This window comes from Antechinus flavipes, chromosome 5, assembly GCF_016432865.1.
Source record: "Antechinus flavipes isolate AdamAnt ecotype Samford, QLD, Australia chromosome 5, AdamAnt_v2, whole genome shotgun sequence".
NCBI lineage: Eukaryota > Metazoa > Chordata > Mammalia > Dasyuromorphia > Dasyuridae > Antechinus > Antechinus flavipes.
In genome coordinates this window covers 21993215-22012371 of record NC_067402.1, presented here as the reverse complement: position 1 = coordinate 22012371, position 19157 = coordinate 21993215, and the positions used below count along the sequence as shown (strand labels likewise).

The 19157-nt window shown below is 37.1% G+C and overlaps 1 protein-coding gene across 1 annotated transcript in view; it reads right to left on the bottom strand.

The window, feature by feature from the left end:
- The window catches only part of GADL1 (glutamate decarboxylase like 1), a 205905-nt gene that overhangs the window by 132980 nt on the left and 53768 nt on the right, over positions 1 to 19157 (bottom strand). Inside the window, exons 7-9 of the mRNA XM_051961454.1 lie at positions 9693 to 9772; positions 9523 to 9577; positions 4288 to 4404 (exon numbers count right to left, since the gene is read on the bottom strand). Coding sequence (XP_051817414.1) covers positions 4288 to 4404; positions 9523 to 9577; positions 9693 to 9772 — 252 coding nt within the window. The remainder of the gene's footprint in view (positions 1 to 4287; positions 4405 to 9522; positions 9578 to 9692; positions 9773 to 19157) is intronic.

Sequence of the window (19157 nt, the reverse complement as noted above, 5' to 3'; positions counted from 1 at the left end):
AACTTGTCTCTCTTTTTCTGAGTAACCAATGATACAAGTGTAGGTTAACAGATGGGAAATAGGAAAGAGATAGCAAGCCACATTCTATAATTTACAGAGGCAGTGTGCCATAATAGATAAAGAAATTGGTATCTTCCTGATAGATTAAAGTCCTACTTCAGACACTTATCTGGGTAGCTATTTATTATATAGTGGACAGAGTGCTAAATTTTCGATCAGGAAAACATGGGTTCAAATCCTATCTCAGGTACTTAATATCTTTGAGACTCCAGGAAGTTTACCTGACCTTACTGGATAAAAAAAAAAAATAGTAGCCCTTTTACCTAGGGGTGAACTTTTACCTAGTTGTCAGAAATAAATGAGATACAGTTTAAACTAAATCATTAAATGAGAGATAATAGTGTATTGTAAATAGATAGCCAATCTTGGTGACCAGAAGCCCAGGTGGTACAAATCTCACAAGTAAATCAAAGTAGCTATGACACAGGACAGGTCACTTAACTCTCAAGTATCTAAGGCTACAAATCATAGAATAATGCTTTATCTGATTGAGTAGAGGGAATTTCCTCATTAGTAATTCCTTACACTTATGAAATCACAGAAATAATTGAATACACACACATATCATCTATATATATTCCTAGGATGACACTTAAAATTACATACACACACACATATATATCTACACGTTATATAGCCACATACATACATATATAGTTATACATCTGTATGCAAATATACATACATGTGTGTATATACACATATCTGTATGCATGTGTTTATCTGTGTGTATATCTCTGTGTGTGTGTATGTGTAGTCACCCTAAGAGTTTCAAGAATGGTAGAGTCATTTTTTTCCAAAAACTTCCTCACTTCCACAAAAAAGAGACAACAAAAACAAACCATATAAATATTCGCTTTTCCCAACTTTTTACAGTATATCCATTCTGGCATAGAAGCATCACCACAAAGAAAATGGCAGCCCAGTGAATACATGCAAAAAAAAAAAAAAAAGGAAAAAGCGGTAGAGATGCTCTCTGAAATATCTTTCTCTTGTTATAATAATCATCTGAATAATACTTAAAATTAAATATTTCTAGTGCCCAATGTAGTCAGTTTGGAGAGAACAAACTTCAGTCAAGGAGTAAAATACTCCTTGGGAGGCAACAGTTGTCTAACACTATCAAAATTATCAAAGTCTCATGTCATTTAGTCTTTACAGATTCTAAGACTGAAATTTAATCCTGAGATCACATTTTATTTAATTCTATTCAGTGAGGGAACTGATCATTAATAAAGTGATCTTTGTGGAGGGAGGATAGAGCAATGAAAGAACCCCAGGATTTGTCAGAAGGCTAGCAGACAGTAGATATTTTAATAAATTCTGGTTGAAGTCAAAGGAATTGAAATCTTTGGGCAATTTATGAATTTCTCTGAGTCTCAGTTGTTTCTTGTATAAAAATAGGGTCATCTCTAAGGTCCCTCCCAACTTTAATATTCCATGAACTTGTTTAATACTTGCAATAGACCAGTCAGTGAACCATTGTGATATATAGGGTATCTCAAAACTCTTAGTGTGGGCTTATTCTATTGAAGTTTTAAATGGCACTAAGACTTTTGGGACATCCTGTATGAGTTTTCTAAGATAATTTGTTAAAGAAAAAAAGCAGCCCATTATTTTATTTTCCTGGTTTTATTTGTAGATTTTTTTTCACATATACAAAACAGTGTTTACTTAGCACAATCACCCCATCGTCTCCACTAATCCTGACCCTAATTGACTTTTGCCCATTTCCCAAAATGAAATCCTTTTAATAAACCTGATGGTTATTAACAATAATAAACAACACCTATATAGTATGTTAAGATTTGCAAAGCATTTTCCAAATATTTCCTCCTTTTATCCTCAAAACAATGACAATGATCTTTCTTAGAGAAAGTTCAGACTAAAATATCAAAATATGTAAAGTATCAAATTATATGTTGAAAAGTAATAAACCATCAAATGCACTTATGTAACCAAAGAAAGTCTGCTAGTGTCTCCTTCCCCAAATGAGCTTGTATCGATTTTATCTACATTGTGCATAAGAGAAGCAGAGATCTGACTTCAGAGTGAGGAAAACATGAGTGCAAAAGCCACTTCTGACCTTGATCAAATCACAATTTCTCAGTACCTTCAGGCCATGTTCTAAGTTGCAGACTATATATCGATCTTCATTGGTAGAGGGAGTTTCCTTGTTGGGAATTTCTTGTGCCAGTGAAATCACAAGAAAGAACCTAAATAGTTTTGTTGCTGTTAATATGTTGTTTTTCAGTCATGTTCAACTCAAAGATAAGAGAGTACTTTGTCATTTTCTTCTCCAGCTCATATTATAAAGGAAGAAACTGAAGCAAAAAAGATTAAGTGACTTGTCCAGGGTCATACAGCTAATAAGTGCCTGAAGCCAGATTTGAATTCCTAAAGATGAGTCTTCCTAATTCCAGGCCTGGAACCCTATCCACGGAAGGCACTATTTAGAACACAATAGCTTGTGTGTCCTTATATGCTGTGTCCTCTAATAGAATATAAGCGCCTTGAGGGCAGATATAATTTCATTTTTGTCTTTATGTCCCCAATAATATGCCTGGAACACTGAAGAAGAGCCATACATGTTTGCTCATTGACTGTAATATAAAAATCAATCCAACAAGAATTTCTTAAGTGCCAGGTGCTGTGCTCAGTGACAAAAGAAAAAGAGGAGGAAGAAAAGCAGAAAGAAGTGGAGGAAGCAAGACGGAGAAAGTGGGATTTTAATTTTGCTCAATCAAAGATCATAAGGAAAAAAGTTCTCCCAACTCTACTTTTTTTGCTGTTCTCAAATCAAAGAAGCTTCTTTCAAAAATTCAACTTTAGACATTAGAGATTTTTGCTCATTCTTCAGAATTCCATCTTTCTCTAAGCCCTAAGAACCTCTAAGATCATCCCTGATTTAGAAATGCCGGTAGTTCCTCTTTTTCATAGAATCTATATAATCCATATTTGATATTCTTTTGATGAGAGTGGAACAGATAAGAATTACTCAAGAGGCTTTTTGGGGTTTTATTGTACTTTTGTTACTGCAGATACAGAAATCCTCACTTCACATTATTGCTATGGAAATAGTGGGCTCTTATTCTTGTGAGTCTATAAAATCAATGAAAATTAAGTTTTTAAATGAATATCCATAAATACACCTACATAAAAAATTCTATTTAAAACATGCCTGAATGATCTTCCTGAAATGCCAGCAAAGGCAAGCTAACAGAATCCCTGACATCTGCCTAATACTAATTATTGGTCTTAATACAAAAAATAGACTGTTTCCTTGGGAATGGTGGTCTTAACAGGCACAAACGTGCTCTCTCTATCATCATACAATTAATTTTACATTTAAAAAAGATCGAGTATCTTCCAAATTACAAAATCTCCATGTTTATTCATGCTCATTGAATGTTCAACCAGAAAATCGAAATTTATTGGCCATCCTCCTACCTGCAAATAGGATCTAGTCACTCATTTAACAGAGGAAAGTTCACTAAGGAAACAGCTAATAATGTTAAGTATTCCCTCTCCCCATGTAGAATCAAACCAATTAACCTTCCATCTTTATGGAAATTAGTCAATGGCTACTCCTAAGTAAATGAATTTAACTTTTTACCCTTTGCTTTATAGACTTTTCAGAATTTTTTTTTATTAAGAAGAAAAATGATTTCTAAGCAGTTCTAGGACACTTTCAAAAAATCAATAGAAAAACCACAAGACTATAAAGAAAATTAATTATTCCTTTCAAATAATTATCCTTGTTAGGGCCAGAGGAAAAGGTCTTTAATTAAAGTATGTAATTATTTTGCCTTTCCAGGATATTGGAATCATCATATTTTAGGATATATTGTGCAGATAGAGAAACAAAAGCCTTGAGACATGAATTGACCTACTCATGTAGTTAATAGCAAAAAATGCACTGGAATCCAGGTGGTGGGTTTTTTTTTCCTACTACCCCATCCAGCCTTCCCATGTGCACATTTAGAGAATAGAGTCGGAGGTACAAATGGGACCTGGACCTTGGAAGATTAATAGAACACCTGCCTAACAAATCAGAGAGACTTCTTTGTACTCTGAAATAATTTACATATCTACTTTGAAATAGACTCAGATGTAAATATAGCTGAAAGTTTACTCATCTCTTTTACATAAAATGAAAATACAATTCTGGCAAATTAAACCAAAGAGTTGAGAGTTAAGTGTATTTGGATATGTAAGGGAACTTACATCTACATGGAGCCATAGGTTGTATCTGGTGCAGATATCTGCTATTTCGTCTAGAGGATCAAATGCCCCCAGTACAGTTGTCCCGGCGGTGGCGCTGACGAGAAACGGGGCAGCCCCCTGTGAATGTCACACAAAAAAGAAAACGTCTAAGTATATCAATGTCATCATGATCCACACACTGTAGGGATGACACGTTTTTGAGTAGTCACATAAAGTCCCGATGGTCAAAAAGAGAAAGGGCCCAGCAGAACTGATGATTTTGTGCTTATTTTTTGGCAACATCTTTTGAGCCATCCACTTCCCTTCCAATCCTTCCTATTTCATGATATCCAATCAAGACTTTAAATCTCAGCCCCCCCTGTCATTGATCCAGGATGCCTTACCCTAGTTCCTTTCATTGATACTAACCTCTTCTCTTTCTCATCTACTTATTTAATTCAATTCAATAAACTTTTAAACACCTTCCACATGCAAGGTTACAAACAGTTTTATCTGTAGAGCACAGTTAGCTGCTCCTGGAGCCAGAAAGTTATGGGTTCAAATTCTGTTTTTTACAAATGAAATATGTGATTTTGGTCAAGTCAGTTGACTTTGCCATACTTGTGGGTCTCTCTATGGCAGTAAGTTGAAAAGTGACTGAATAGCAGTGGTAGAATGTATATCATCACTCAGATCTCACTACAACAATGAAAACACAGGTTTAAAAAACTACAAGACCTTATATTAGATATCAAAGCTACAAATGCCCCCAAAATTTTGCCCTCAATTAACTTAATTAATAACTAACAATTAACAATTTCACTAGGTTTTCCCCTCCACAACTAGTGATTTAATTGGTGTAGAAAATTCCCCATGTAAGGAAACTCTCTTTACCAATACAAATAAAAAAGTAAATGTTCAGCAATTTATGATGTAATGGATAATTAGCTTCAGAATCAGGACTATATGAATTTAGTGACACATAATGACAGTACCTTGAGTAAGTTAAACTCTATTTACCCTATATTACTTTATATTTTAGTTATTTGTGTGTATTTTTTCCTTTTATCATACTGTAAAATTCATGTGGATCAGGACTTTTTCAAAATTTCTATTTTATCGAGCTCTTGAGACAGTGTTCTGGTGTGTAATAAATGCTGAATAGTTGAAATGTTCAATTTACTTGGAATTTTGAAAAACCTGACTTTTCCATCTCCAAGTGGTATCTTGTCATTGGTGAAACTTAAAAGGAATAACAATTACTAATCTGGCATTACCTACCAATGAATCATCCTTTTGAGTCCTTTTCTTGCTATTTTTACTAATGTTTCCTTTCCATATTCTCTTTCTACAAGTCAAGAAATTAAGTCTTCAAACCATATGGAAGAGAAACATTGGGTTCTCCTACTCCTTCCTGTGGAATGGATTTGACCGTCCCCCATGCTTCCCTATTTATCTCCTTACAACTGATAGGAGTTCAGTAGGAAAGCAGCAACTAGAGTTTTTCTCATCCTTAGTCAGATTTTCTGTGAGATTATTGGGATAGAAAATATTTATCTCATTCTTCTGGAATGCACCAAAATGGCAGCCAGTCATCCACAAATCCTCTATTCCTCATACAGGAAGGGGATGCCAGGAAGCCCTCATAAAGGTAACATTGGATTAGGCAACGATTCCAAAAGGAAGCAAATATTGCAAGGTATAGAAAGAAGGATGGAAAAATGAAAGGAAGGAAATTCAAGGAGAATATAGAATTAAGGAAGGTAAGGTTTCAGAGGTATTACTTAGCTAGCTCAATGGATAAAATACTGGGTCTAGAGTCAGGAAGTCATTGTTGTTGTCCAGACATCAAGAACTCTATGAACCCCATTTGGGTTTTCTTGGCAAAAATAATGGTCTGGCTTGCCATTTCCTTCTCTAGCTCATTTTACGAATGAGGAAACTGAGGCAAGCAGAGTTAAATGACTTGCCCAGTGACACAAAGCTAGTACGTGTCTGAGGCCAGATTTGAATTCAGATCTTCGGGTCTCAAGCCCTAGCACCCTATCTGCCATGTCACCTAGCAGAATGGTTTTACAAAGAACAGAGCACCTCATTTAAAGCTCTTCTGAATCACGTTTCTGACTGGATGTACCAAAGAAAATCTAAGAGTAATATGAAAACATGAGTGGCAGGCAGCACATACCTGCTAAAGAAAACATGTGGTAGAAACGGGTTCCTGACAGCTGTGTGAGACAGCTGTGACAAATGGAATCAATCAATAGATAATGATTCAGCAGAGCAATGAGCCTGTCGATTAGGGAATCCCTGGGGAGGCATGGGCTCGGAGAATTCCTCCTCTCCTTTCTCTAGAAGTTGCTAAAAGATTTCTTCTTTAATCATTTGCAGTCACAGCAAAATAGTTTTACAAAGAGGCTGAGCTTGGGAAAGCCAAATGGATGCACCCTCATTTTATGAAGGCCAGAAAAAGGCTGATCTGCCTAAAATGGTGACTCCGAAGTCAGAAAGAGTTTTAAATGATCTCTCTCTGGGCTTCAGTGTGGTGGGGAGATGATGCTTATTTGGTTCTCCCTGTCAGCAGAGAACTATATGACTCCTTTCTCCTCCGAATCTCTGGCTCACGCCAATCCCAAGGGAAGATGCTGCCTTGCTTTGGCTCAGGTCCTACTTAGTCTGCAGGCTCTTGAGTCTTCCAATAGCTAATATTATTTCCCCATCTCAATTCACATATACATACATAAATATGTGTGTGCTATATGGCCATGCACATAAATACTATATATACATGTATAGTATATATATACAAATAGGTATACACACATATTTGTATAAAATTGATATATATAGTATATATATACATATATATACACAAATAGGTATACACACATATTTATATAAAATTGCCGTATATGTGTGATTTCCATTGAGAGAATGTAAGAACCTGGAGGGTAAGGATTAATTTGCTTTTAAATTTGTTTTCTCAGAAATCACCGCAATGCCTGGAACCTAGCAGCCATGTAATAAATGCTTACAAATGAATGAATGGTGATTGCACAGATATAAACTACATTGGACTGCTGGCTATCTATCTTAGGGAGCTGGAAGACCAGGAAAGGGTAGAATTTGAAACTCAATTTTTTTTCAAAAATTCAAAAATTGTTTTAACATGTAATGGGGGGGGATTTTTTTTTTAATGAACGAATGATTTGCTTAAACCTCCAAGTCCAACCTAATTGGAAGAACTAGGAAGTAAACCTTTCAAATCCAGATTGAAGGGTTGGGATGTACCAGGGAATCTTTTCTCTGTACCTGGAAAGATGTAAATCAAAGGCTGAGAAGGAAATACTTCTGCCCAAAGCCAAAGGATCCCAGTAAAAGAGTTATTCAGAGCAAACTCTTGTTAGAGGGATGCAAAGAAAGGAAAAATAAATAGAAAAAAAAAATAGATGAGCATGTCCCTACTACCCATTGAACTTAAAACACAGTCTAACCATTTTTTTTTTGGTTCAGTGTTGTTAACTCAGTAAAAATAAATGAACAAAAAACACCCCTCTTCTACTCACATCATCTGATCCCATCAACTCTTAGATGACATGACTGAGCCTTTATTAAGAGGGATCATGGAGATGGAGTTGGGCTTGAAGGGATGAGGGGATAGACTGTAGATTGGAATTCTGCATCACTTACTAGCAATGTGACCCAAACAAGTGAATTAGCTGCTCAGAAGCTCAATTTTCCTATCTGTAAAATGGGGAAAGTGGATACATTTTACCTCAAAAGGTTTTTGAGGCTCAAGTGAAATAATCTACATAAGATGCTTTGCATTAGTATAATAGCAGCTGTTAAGTCTATTATTCATTTTGAAGAATTCTCTAAGGAAGGCTGTGATTCACAGAGTAACGCCTGCCTCTCAAATGGAAAACTAGCATTTCACTCAAGATGAAAAGAACTTTTGATATTCAAGGGGGGTATCATCAGGCGACTTTCAAATCCACTTGTCATTCGAGTTTTAAAAATAAACAGCATAAATGAAGATCAGAGGATGCATATCTCCAGCCCGAAGATGAAATAAAAATAGGGTTTTTTTTTTGTTGTTGTTGTTCAAGTAAATTTTTTAAAATTCTATGCATTCCAACCAAACAGATTTTGTCAAAACACATCCCACTGACACAGGATTTTCTTAAAAACACAGCTCATTAGAACAACTAAGGAAGGACCCGTTCTTTTTTAGACCTATTGGTCCAGGCTGGGCTAGTGGGCTGTTCTGACCACTAAAAATCATGGTATTTTTTTTTCAGCTGTCCCGCCTGACTTTTGCCCATAGCCTTTATGCCTACCTGTTGATAAGTCATCTGAGAGAGGTTCTGCAGCTCCACTTGCAGTGGGGTTTGGGGCAGAAGGTAAGCAGATGCCTGCTTTTACACTGCTGTAAGTCTTGTGGGTGGTTCTTGGTCCAAGATGGCGCTCAGCAGGGAGAGTTGGCTGGTATTAGGAACTAGGGCTGCACCCAGAAGTCGGGTCTATGGCCATCCTGACCGATGGCTGACCAAGCAAGGGCTTTACTGCCCAAACGTGGGAAAGGGAAAATTTACCAGGTTGAAAGGGGACCCTGAAGGAAAGGTTAGGATCCTAAACCTACAGCCCATCCTTGGATGTCAGTTGATTAATGATGTTTGGTTAAGGTTCTGCTTGGGGAAACCAGTGCAGCCTATGAGACTAGGGGATTGGTCAAATAAGCTTTGAAACAGCCCAGAAAGAGCACATTTGGTTTGGGTTTAGGCAGCAGGACTCTTGGAGGCAGAAGAGGTAGAACACAGGGCAGCAATACTTGTCCTCATGGCTTAGCACTAGGCAAGGACACAGAGAATGAGGAGATCAATGTTTGTTTTTAGTTTGTGTTTTTTTATTGTCATAGCTGGAACATCTGGACAGCTCCACAGAATATGGAGTGCCAGCCTGATACACCTGTAAATAGAACATCTGGATATGAGCATCCCTATTTTAATTTCCCCACTCTGCCCTCTTTCTCTGACAGGAAGAGGTGCTCTGTGAATTCATCCATGCTGATATCTGATACTCTCTCCTGCTTTCTTTCTCTCACACATACCTCACTACAAGCATCTATAGTCACACACATCTCTCTCTCTCTCTCTCTCTCTCTCTCTCTCTCTCTCTCTCTCTCTCTCTCTAACACACACACACACACACACACACACACACACACACACACACACACACACTCTTTCTCCCTCTCACCTCTTTCCTGGCTCGTTGGACTTGTTTCTCCAGTTCCTCAGGTATCATCTTACCTCTAAGGGACACAGATTTAAGACTTTCAGTTATTGTTTCCCTAGATCATCCCCATCACTAATGCCTTTCAGAGGCATCGATTCTTTCCCTCCCTCTTATGAATACTTTCCCAATACCTTGAGTCTGTCTCCACAAAGTAAATATTCTGCGTACCGATTCCAAGGAAAGATGCTGCCTTCTTCATGGAGTAATGGCACTGAATTTGTGGGGAAAGAGGAGACAAATGGGAAACTGAGTCAGCAAACTAAGAAAACAATACTATGTTGATTCCTTAATAGGATTCATGGTGTGATCTTTGACCCCCCCCCCCTTTTTTTTTATTCTCTGAGCAAAGAGAAGAGTCCAATTTTCTTAAAATGCTTACATTCAGCACTGGAAAAACTGCTGGCCCTAGAGAAAAGAACCTGCATGTGTAGTACCTCAAATGTTCTAACAGAGCAGCTGCTTATTTCAGTGGAAAGAGTGCTGGGCTATGCATTAAGGGATATAGGTTCAAACCTTAGTTCTACCACTTAGTATCTGAGCAACCTTTGGGAAGACACTATGTCTTGGAGCCTCAGTTTCCTCATCTGTAAAATGAAAGGGTAAGACTAACTCATCCCTAAGGTTCCTTCTAGTTCTAAATCTAAGCTCTTAAAATCTTGTGATCTGGGGTTCAATCAGCCATTAAAGCACTGATTCAGACAGCTAAGGGGCAATAGTGGAAAACATGCCCTATCTGGGATCTGGAAGACATGAGTTTGAATTTTACCTTAGGTACTTACCTACTGAGTCACCCTGACCAAGTTACTTAATTTCTTTCAGTCTCACTTTCCTCATCTATAAGATGGAAATAATAATAGTGCCTACAGAATTTGTGTACTGATAAACTGAGACACTACATGTAAAGTATTTTGTCAGCCTTAAAGCAGTATGAAAATTCTAGCTTCTATTATTTTAATGAAATTTCATTTTTTTTTCAGTTAAGGAGTATTTTTTCCCTCCCATGATTCTCTCTTCCTACCTTGTTTAGTAGAAAAAAAAAAGGAAAGAAAAACCAGAATCTTGAAGCAATTCACAGCAAAACAAATTTTCTCACTGGCCAAGTCTAAAATGTGTGTTTCATTTTGCAAAGTGGATCTATCAGTTCTTGAGCAGAAAGTGAGTAATAGTCTTCATCTTCAATGGAGCTAGCCATTACTCTCATTATTAATAATAGCTAGCATCATTAGTATTATTACTAAGTAATAATAGTAGTAAATACGTTCCCACTACCTAGCACAGACTAAATGAAGGAGTGAGAATGCAAAGAGCATATCTGCCCTACACTCTATGTAAAACATTCTATGCAGTTATGTGTAAAACATAGGTATAGATGCTTAGATGTAGCCAACCAACAGGCAGGTTACACAAACAAAACATATAAAACCAAGACAAAGTAGTCATAGAGAAGAGACTGGCAAATTAGAAAGGACCAAGTCTGCTCTGGTTGACCCATAGAATTTAGGGCACATTTTATTAATACTGTTGTCATTCAATCATGTCAGTCATGGCTGACTCTTTGTGATTCCATTTGAGGTTTTCTTGGCAAAGATACTGGAGTGGGCTGCCGTTTCCTTTTCTAGGTCATTAATATAGCTCAATTCAATTTAACAGATATTTATTAAGCACCTCTTGTATACCACACACTATGCTAAATGCTGGAATGCAAAAGAAAAAAAAAAAAACAGAATAGTCCTTGCCTGCTCATAGTTTGTTGGAAAATGAATATGGATAATTAAAATAAAATTAATAAATGTTTAAAATGAAACTTGGAGATCATTTTTGAAGAGTTTCTGATTCATGATTCTAAGCATCTACAGGTACCCTGGCTATTGTTCTCTAAGCAACAATAACGAACATATCCACAAGTAGGAAGGAGTCTATTCATGCCTGCTATGCTCAGCTTGATGTATTTCCTTGACTGCGGTTATTTTTCTTCTTTTTTTGTCAAGAGACTTTTTTTTTCTTTTGGCACTTTTTTATTTCCTTTTGCAAAAACAAATGTAGAAATAACACCATTGGGGAGGATGAAGCCATCCTACATATGCCGGTAAACCGCCTTTATTTCCGCTTGTTGCGAGAACAGAATACCCATTGACAAACAACCAGGTCCAAAGAAAAGTAATTAAGTTGCTACGACATCGACCCGTATCAGTGCACGGTCAGAGGCACGGCCAGCTCAGGGGAGCCGCTGCCCACCCAAGGTTTGGGCCCTCAACCAACAGCTATTGATTTCAGAGTGATAAATACTCGCCCACACCACAGAATCTGCCTATTAGGCTCTCGGAAAAGTCTTGTGGGGCCACTGGGAAATGTCAGCCCACTCCAGACTCAGGAACCAGCAAGCCCACAGAATACCTAAAGTGGCAATCAGAATGCGAATGTCGGCAGAAGCGGAGGCTGAGCGGCGGTACCCAAGGGCAGAATAGACAGCGATGTCAATGTGAACTGTGTGGGGACACATAAAAGATGGGAAGGGCAGAGCTGAAGAGAAGCAGAGAAGAAAAGAAGCCTTGGGAAGGGGGTGAAAACGGGGAGAAGAAAGCCTGGAGATGTTTCAGACATGCTGGGTTTATGCTTAGAAACACACACACACACACACAAATACACTCACAGATACACACATACAAGCTGAAGGTGGGGAAAATGCTTTTAATGACAAAAGGATCACTCCTGGTACCAGCGAAAAGGAAAAACTTGTCCTAGTTCTGTCCCCCGTCTTTCATAATTTTCTTTAGAACACATGCAAAGACCCTTCACAGCTTTTCATTCTTCTTTTAAAAAGATGGAAAAATCTAGAAAAGAGAGCACTGAACTAAAGGCTTGTCATTCTGAATTCCGTGCAAGAATCCATTTGTTCAGTGATCTTGGGCTGCTCTGCCTCTACTCTCTCATTTGTAATAATCGTCCATGGGAAGATAATGTTGTTGTTTTTTTTTCTAATCCTGTCACATTCATGATTTCATCTGATCCTCCGAGGGCAGCATGAGGAAGTAAAATAAATGATGGAATTGGAGTCGGAAATCTTGGGTCTAAAGTTTGGTCATGATCTCGCTTTTTAGGGACTCTCTGAGATCAGATTTTTATAAGTAAGATCAGTAGGTCAGACTAAATCATGTGTCCTGCAACTCAAAAGCCACACGTGCTCTGTACCAAACATCATGCTAAGTACTGAGAACTAGAGAAGAAGAAAAAATGGTCTTTACTTTCAAGGTGACATGCCAGCGGGGACCAACATGGATGTCTATGTATGTATATACATATGCCTATACACACATAAGTATGAAAACATATACAGAAACACACCTCTTTGCTTGAAGACCTTCACTATAGAGCTATAAGCAATATTATAGAACTAAAGCACTATTTTCCCCTGGGGTATTTTGAGACCCCAACACTGAACTGCTTCAGAAGACTACCAGGCATCTTTTCTACAGAGTTGTATTAACTCTGCTCTATCCAGAACCCAGCATATAGTTCTGAGTATTCCATTTTAGGAAAGGCAGGGAGAAAAAATGCTCTCAGACGCATGACCTCCACTGCTAGAGCCTTCTCTCCAATAACTATCTTTCTTTGTGTAAATATACACACATTTAGTGTAGACACATATGTCTAGACATAGACATGTTTATAAGTACATGCATATATACATGAAGGAGTATATGTGTACACATATGCATATGTGTTGCATGTGGGAAGGGATGAAGGAGAGAGGGAAGGAGGAAAGGAGGGAGGAAGGGAGGGACAGAGAAAGAAAGACAGAGACAGAGAGTCACAGAGACAAAGACACAGAGAGACAGAGATGGAAGGAGGGAATGAGAGAGAGAGAGAGACAGAGAGAGAGACAGAGACAGAAAGAGAGAGAGAGACAAAGACAGAGACAGACACACACACACACACACAAAGACAGAGAGACAGAGACACACACACACACAGAGAGAGAGAGAGAGAGAGAGAGAGAGAGAGAGAGAGAGAGAGAGAGAAAGAGAGAATCTGCATATGTTTCCTATAAGCTCCTTGAGAAAGAAGTTATTCCACTTTTATTTTTGCATTCCTAGTATCTGGCATAGAATCTGGCCCATAGTCAGGGTTTGAGAAGTACCTGATGAATTCATCAATTGCTGTCCTGAAGATAGAATCTAGAAGGATGGGAGAGGAAGAACCCACTACCTTTAACAGCATCTCCATTCCATTTGGGATTAACTCCTCCTGTTAGGAAGTTTTTCCCAGTGTCAAGCTTATATTTTTCTTTTTGCAGCTCTCTCCCAATACTTCCAGATCTGCTCTCTGGGGCAAACAAGGCATAGCTAATCTCTCTTTCATATAACAACACTTCACATGATTAAAGACAGCTGTCTTTCCTTTCCCCCATACCCTCACCTTCTCTGACCCTCCACTATATAAGCAATAGACTCTAAGTATTTAACATAGATCTATAAAGAAATCCTCTCTCCACTTCCAAAAATTAGCCATCTCGCCTTTGCTTGATGATCCTAGTGAAAGGAATCCATGATCTCCCAAGGCAGCCCATGCCATATCTCAGTATAGACCTAATAGTTAAGAAGTTCTTCCTTCCAGAAAACCTATATCTGTCTTTTTGGAGTTTCTCTCTATTAGTTCCTCACATAAGCACTTCTGCCCAAGGAGAGGGTCTATATTAAGGGAGGAGAGAAGGATTTTTGTGCAGACCCTCTATGCCAGAAGATTCTTCCCCGTATTAGTCCTCCAAATTTGAAGCCAATGACTTTGATATTTTCTTCTATAGGTTGTATATCCTCAAGACTTTCAATCAATCTTCCCCCCTTCTCCAGTCCTTTTACTCCCTTCTGGACACCCCAAGACTTTAAGTCTTTTGTAAAGTTATGGAGCCTGATCAGAGTAGAGTTAATGCGCCTTTCCATGTGAAGTCTTGGTGACTTCTCAAAGCTAAGCAAGCTTTGGATCTTGATAAACCCGGACAGGTGATATCACTTTACATGTCAACTAAATTATGCAATCTGAATCACCTTTGGATCATTATCGATAGCTCAATGAAATCTCCAAGTGTAATTGTAGCTAGGGAAGATTTCAAAGCATAGGCTGATTCTGCCTTAATAAATGTTTTAATGATTGATGGATCAACACCACACCTTAAGAGCTTAGATGTAAAGGTAGAATAGGCCTCAGAGATCACCTTGCCCTACCATTTCATCTTACAGATGAGGAAACTGAGGCCCTGAGAAGAAAGGACTTCTCAATGGTTGTCCAGATACAAGGTCAATGAAGGGGGCCAACATTTTCTCCTAGACCGGACAGTGCTGTACAAAGAAAAGGAAAGGGTCTAACTGAGAAGTCACCATTTCTAAGTGATACTATGGTGTCATGAAAATGATCTTCAAGTGGCAGCCAAGAGTTGCCAACTCTGCTATTGTCCAGTTTTCTTTATCTCAAGAAAGTTGCTTCCCCTCTCTGGACCTCAGTTTTCTTATCTATAAAATGAAATGAATTTCAATCCAAGCACTTACTACATGTAAAGAACTAGACATACAAAGGCAAAATAAAAGAATGGCTACTTTTTAGCCTTTTATTCCAAAGGGTAATGATAAAGGAGCAAAATGTTTACATTTAAATAAATATCAAAGCGTTCCTTGGACTATGCTACATCTCCCATCGCTACACCTTTGCATGGGTTGTTCTTCAAGCATGGAATTCTCTTCCCCAAACTCCATCACTGAAGAAAACATCCAATTGCCTTCAAGGCTCAGCTCTAACAGCATCTTCTTTTTTTTTTTTTTTTTTTTTTTTTTTTTTTTTTTTTAAATTTTTTATTTAATAATTACATTATATTGACACTCATTTCTGTTCCGATTTTTTTCCCCTCCCTCCCTCCACCCCCTCCCCTAGATGGCAAGCAGTCCTTTATATGTTGGATATGTTGCAGTATATCCTAGATACAATATATGTTTGCAGAACCGAACAGTTCTCTTGTTGCGTAGGGAGAATTGGATTCAGAAGGTATAAATAACCCGGGAAGAAAAACAAAAATGCAGATAGTTCACATTCGTTTCCCAGTGTTCTTTCTTTGGGTGTAGCTGCTTTTGTCCGTCATTTATCAATTGAAACTCAGGTCTCTTTGTCAAAGAAATCCACTTCCATCAAAATATGTCCTCATACAATATCGTTGTCGAAGTGTATAATGATCTCCTGGTTCTGCTCATTTCACTTAGTATCAGTTCATGAAGGTCTCTCCAAGCCTCTCTGTATTCATCCTGCTGGTCATTTCTTACAGAACAATAATATTCCATAACATTCATATACCACAATTTACCCAGCCATTCTCCAATTGATGGGCATCCATTCATTTTCCAGTTTCTAGCCACTACAAACAGGGCTGCTACAAACATTTTGGCACATACAGGTCCCTTTCCCATCTTTAGTATTTCTTTGGGATATAAGCCCAATAGAAACACTGCTGGATCAAAGGATATGCACATTTTGATAATTTTTTGGGCATAATTCCAGATTGCTCTCCAGAATGGTTGGATTCGTTCACAACTCCACCAACAATGCATTAGTGTCCCAGTTTTCCCGCATCCCCTCCAACATTCATCATTATTTTTTCCTGTCATCTTAGCCAATCTGACAGGTGTGTAGTGGTATCTCAGAGTTGTCTTAATTTGCATTTCTCTGATCAATAATGATTTGGAACACTCTTTCATATGAGTGGTAATAGTTTCAATCTCATCCTCTGAGAATTGTCTGTTCATATCCTTTGACCATTTATCAATTGGAGAATGGCTTGATTTCTTATAAATTTGAGTCAGTTCTCTATATATTTTGGAAATGAGGCCTTTATCAGAACCTTTAACTGTGAAAATGTTTTCCCAGTTTGTTGCTTCCCTTCTAATCTTGTTTGCATTAGTTTTATTTGTACAAAGGCTTTTTAATTTGATGTAATCGAAATTTTCTATTCTGTGATCAGTAATGGTCTCTAGTTCATCTTTGGTCACAAATTTCTTTCTCCTCCACAAGTCTGAGAGATAAACTATTCTATGTTCCTCTAATTTATTTATAGTCTCGTTCTTTATGCCTAGGTCATAGACCCATTTTGATCTTATCTTGGTATATGGTGTTAAGTGTGGGTCCATGCCTAATTTCTGCCATACTAATTTCCAATTATCCCAGCAGTTTTTATCAAATATTGAATTCTTTTCCCAGAAGTTAGGGGCTTTGGGCTTGTCAAACACTAGATTGCTATAATTGACTATTCTGTCTTGTGAGCCTAGCCTTTTCCACTGATCCACTAATCTATTTCTTAGCCAATACCAAATGGTTTTGGTGACTGCTGCTTTATAATATAATTTTAGATCAGGTACAGCTAGGCCACCTTCATTTGATTTTTTTTTCATTAGTTCCCTTGAGATTCTCGACTTTTTATTGTTCCATATGAATTTTGTTGTTATTTTTTCTAGATCAATAAAATATTTTCTTGGAAGTCTGATTGGTATAGCACTAAATAAATAGATTAGTTTAGGGAGTATTGTCATCTTTATTATGTTCGCTCGGCCAATCCAAGAGCACTTAATATTTTTCCAATTATTTAAGTCTGACTTTATTTGTGTGGAGACTTTTTTATAATTTTGCTCATATAATTCCTGACTTTCCTTTGGTAGATAGATTCCCAAATATTTTATGGTATCAACAGTTATTCTGAATGGAATTTCTCTTTGTATCTCTTGCTGTTGGGTTTTGTTGGTGATGTATAAAAATGCTGAGGATTTATGGGGATTTATTTTGTAGCCAGCTACTTTGCTAAAATTATGAATTATTTCCAATAGCTTTTTGGTAGAATCTCTGGGGTTCTCTAGGTATACCATCATATCATCTGCAAAGAGTGATAGTTTGGTTTCCTCATTGCCTACTCTAATTCCTTTTATATCTTTCTCGACTCTTATTGCCGAGGCTAGTGTTTCTAATACGATATTAAATAATAATGGTGATAGTGGGCAACCTTGCTTCACTCCAGATCTTACTGGGAAAGGTTCCAGTTTTTCCCCATTGCATATGATGCTTACTGATGGTTTTAAATATATGCTCCTGACTATTTTAAGGAAAAGTCCATTTATTCCTATGCTCTCAAGTGTTTTTATTAGGAATGGATGTTGGATTTTATCAAATGCTTTTTCTGCATCTATTGAAATGATCATGTGGTTTTTGTTTGTTTGGTTATTGATATAGTCAATTATGCTAATAGTTTTCCTAATATTGAACCAGCCCTGCATTCCTGGTATAAATCCTACTTGGTCATAGTGTATTATCCTGGTGACAATTTTCTGTAATCTTTTTGCTAATATTTTATTTAAGATTTTAGCATCAATATTCATTAGGGAGATTGGTCTATAATTTTCTTTCTCTGTTTTCAGCCTACCTGGTTTAGGTATCAGTACCATATCTGTGTCATAAAAGGAGTTTGGTAGGACTCCTTCAATCCCTATTTTTTCAAATAGTTTATATAACATTGGAGTTAATTGTTCTTTAAATGTTTGGTAGAATTCACTTGTAAATCCATCTGGTCCTGGGGATTTTTTCTTAGGGAGTTGATTGATAGTTTGTTCTATTTCTTTTTCTGAGATGGGACTGTTTAGGATATTTACTTCTTCCTCTGTTAGTTTGGGCAAGCTGTATTTTTGGAGGTATTTTTCTATTTCATTTAAGTTGTCGAATTTATTGGCATAAAGTTGGGCAAAGTAACTCCTAATTATTGCTCTAATTTCCTCTTCGTTAGTGGTGAGTTCTCCCTTTTCATTTTTAAGACTAACAATTTGATTTTCCTCTTTCCTTTTTTTAATCAGATTTACTAAGGGTTTGTCTATTTTGTTGGTTTTTTCATAGAACCAACTCTTAGTTTTATTAATCAATTCAATAGTTTTTTTAATTTCAATTTTATTGATCTCACCTTTTACTTTTAGAATTTCAAGTTTAGTGTTTGACTGGGGGTTTTTAATTTGTTCCTTTTCTAGCATTTTTAATTGCAAACCCAATTCATTGACCTTCTCTTTCTCTATTTTATACAAATAGGCCTCTAGAGATATGAAATTTCCCCTTATTACCGCTTTGGCTGCATCCCATACATTTTGGTATGATGTCTCATTATTATCGTTTTCTTGGGTGAAGTTATTAATTATGTCTATGATTTGCTGTTTTACCCAATCATTCTTTAGTATGAGATTATTTAGTTTCCAATTATTTTTTGGTCTACTTCCCCCTGCTTTTTTGTTGAATGTAATTTTCATTGCATCGTGGTCTGAAAAGGATGCATTTACTATTTCTGCCTTACTACATTTGAGTTTGAGGTTTTTATGTCCTAATATATGGTCAATTTTTGTATAGGTTCCATGAACTGCTGAAAAGAAAGTGTATTCCTTTCTGTCTCCATTACATTTTCTCCAGAGATCTATCATATCTAGCTTTTCTAGTATTCTGTTTACCTCTTTGACTTCTTTCTTATTTATTTTCTGGTTTGATTTATCTAATTCTGAGAGTGCAAGGTTGAGATCTCCCACTATTATAGTTTTACTGTC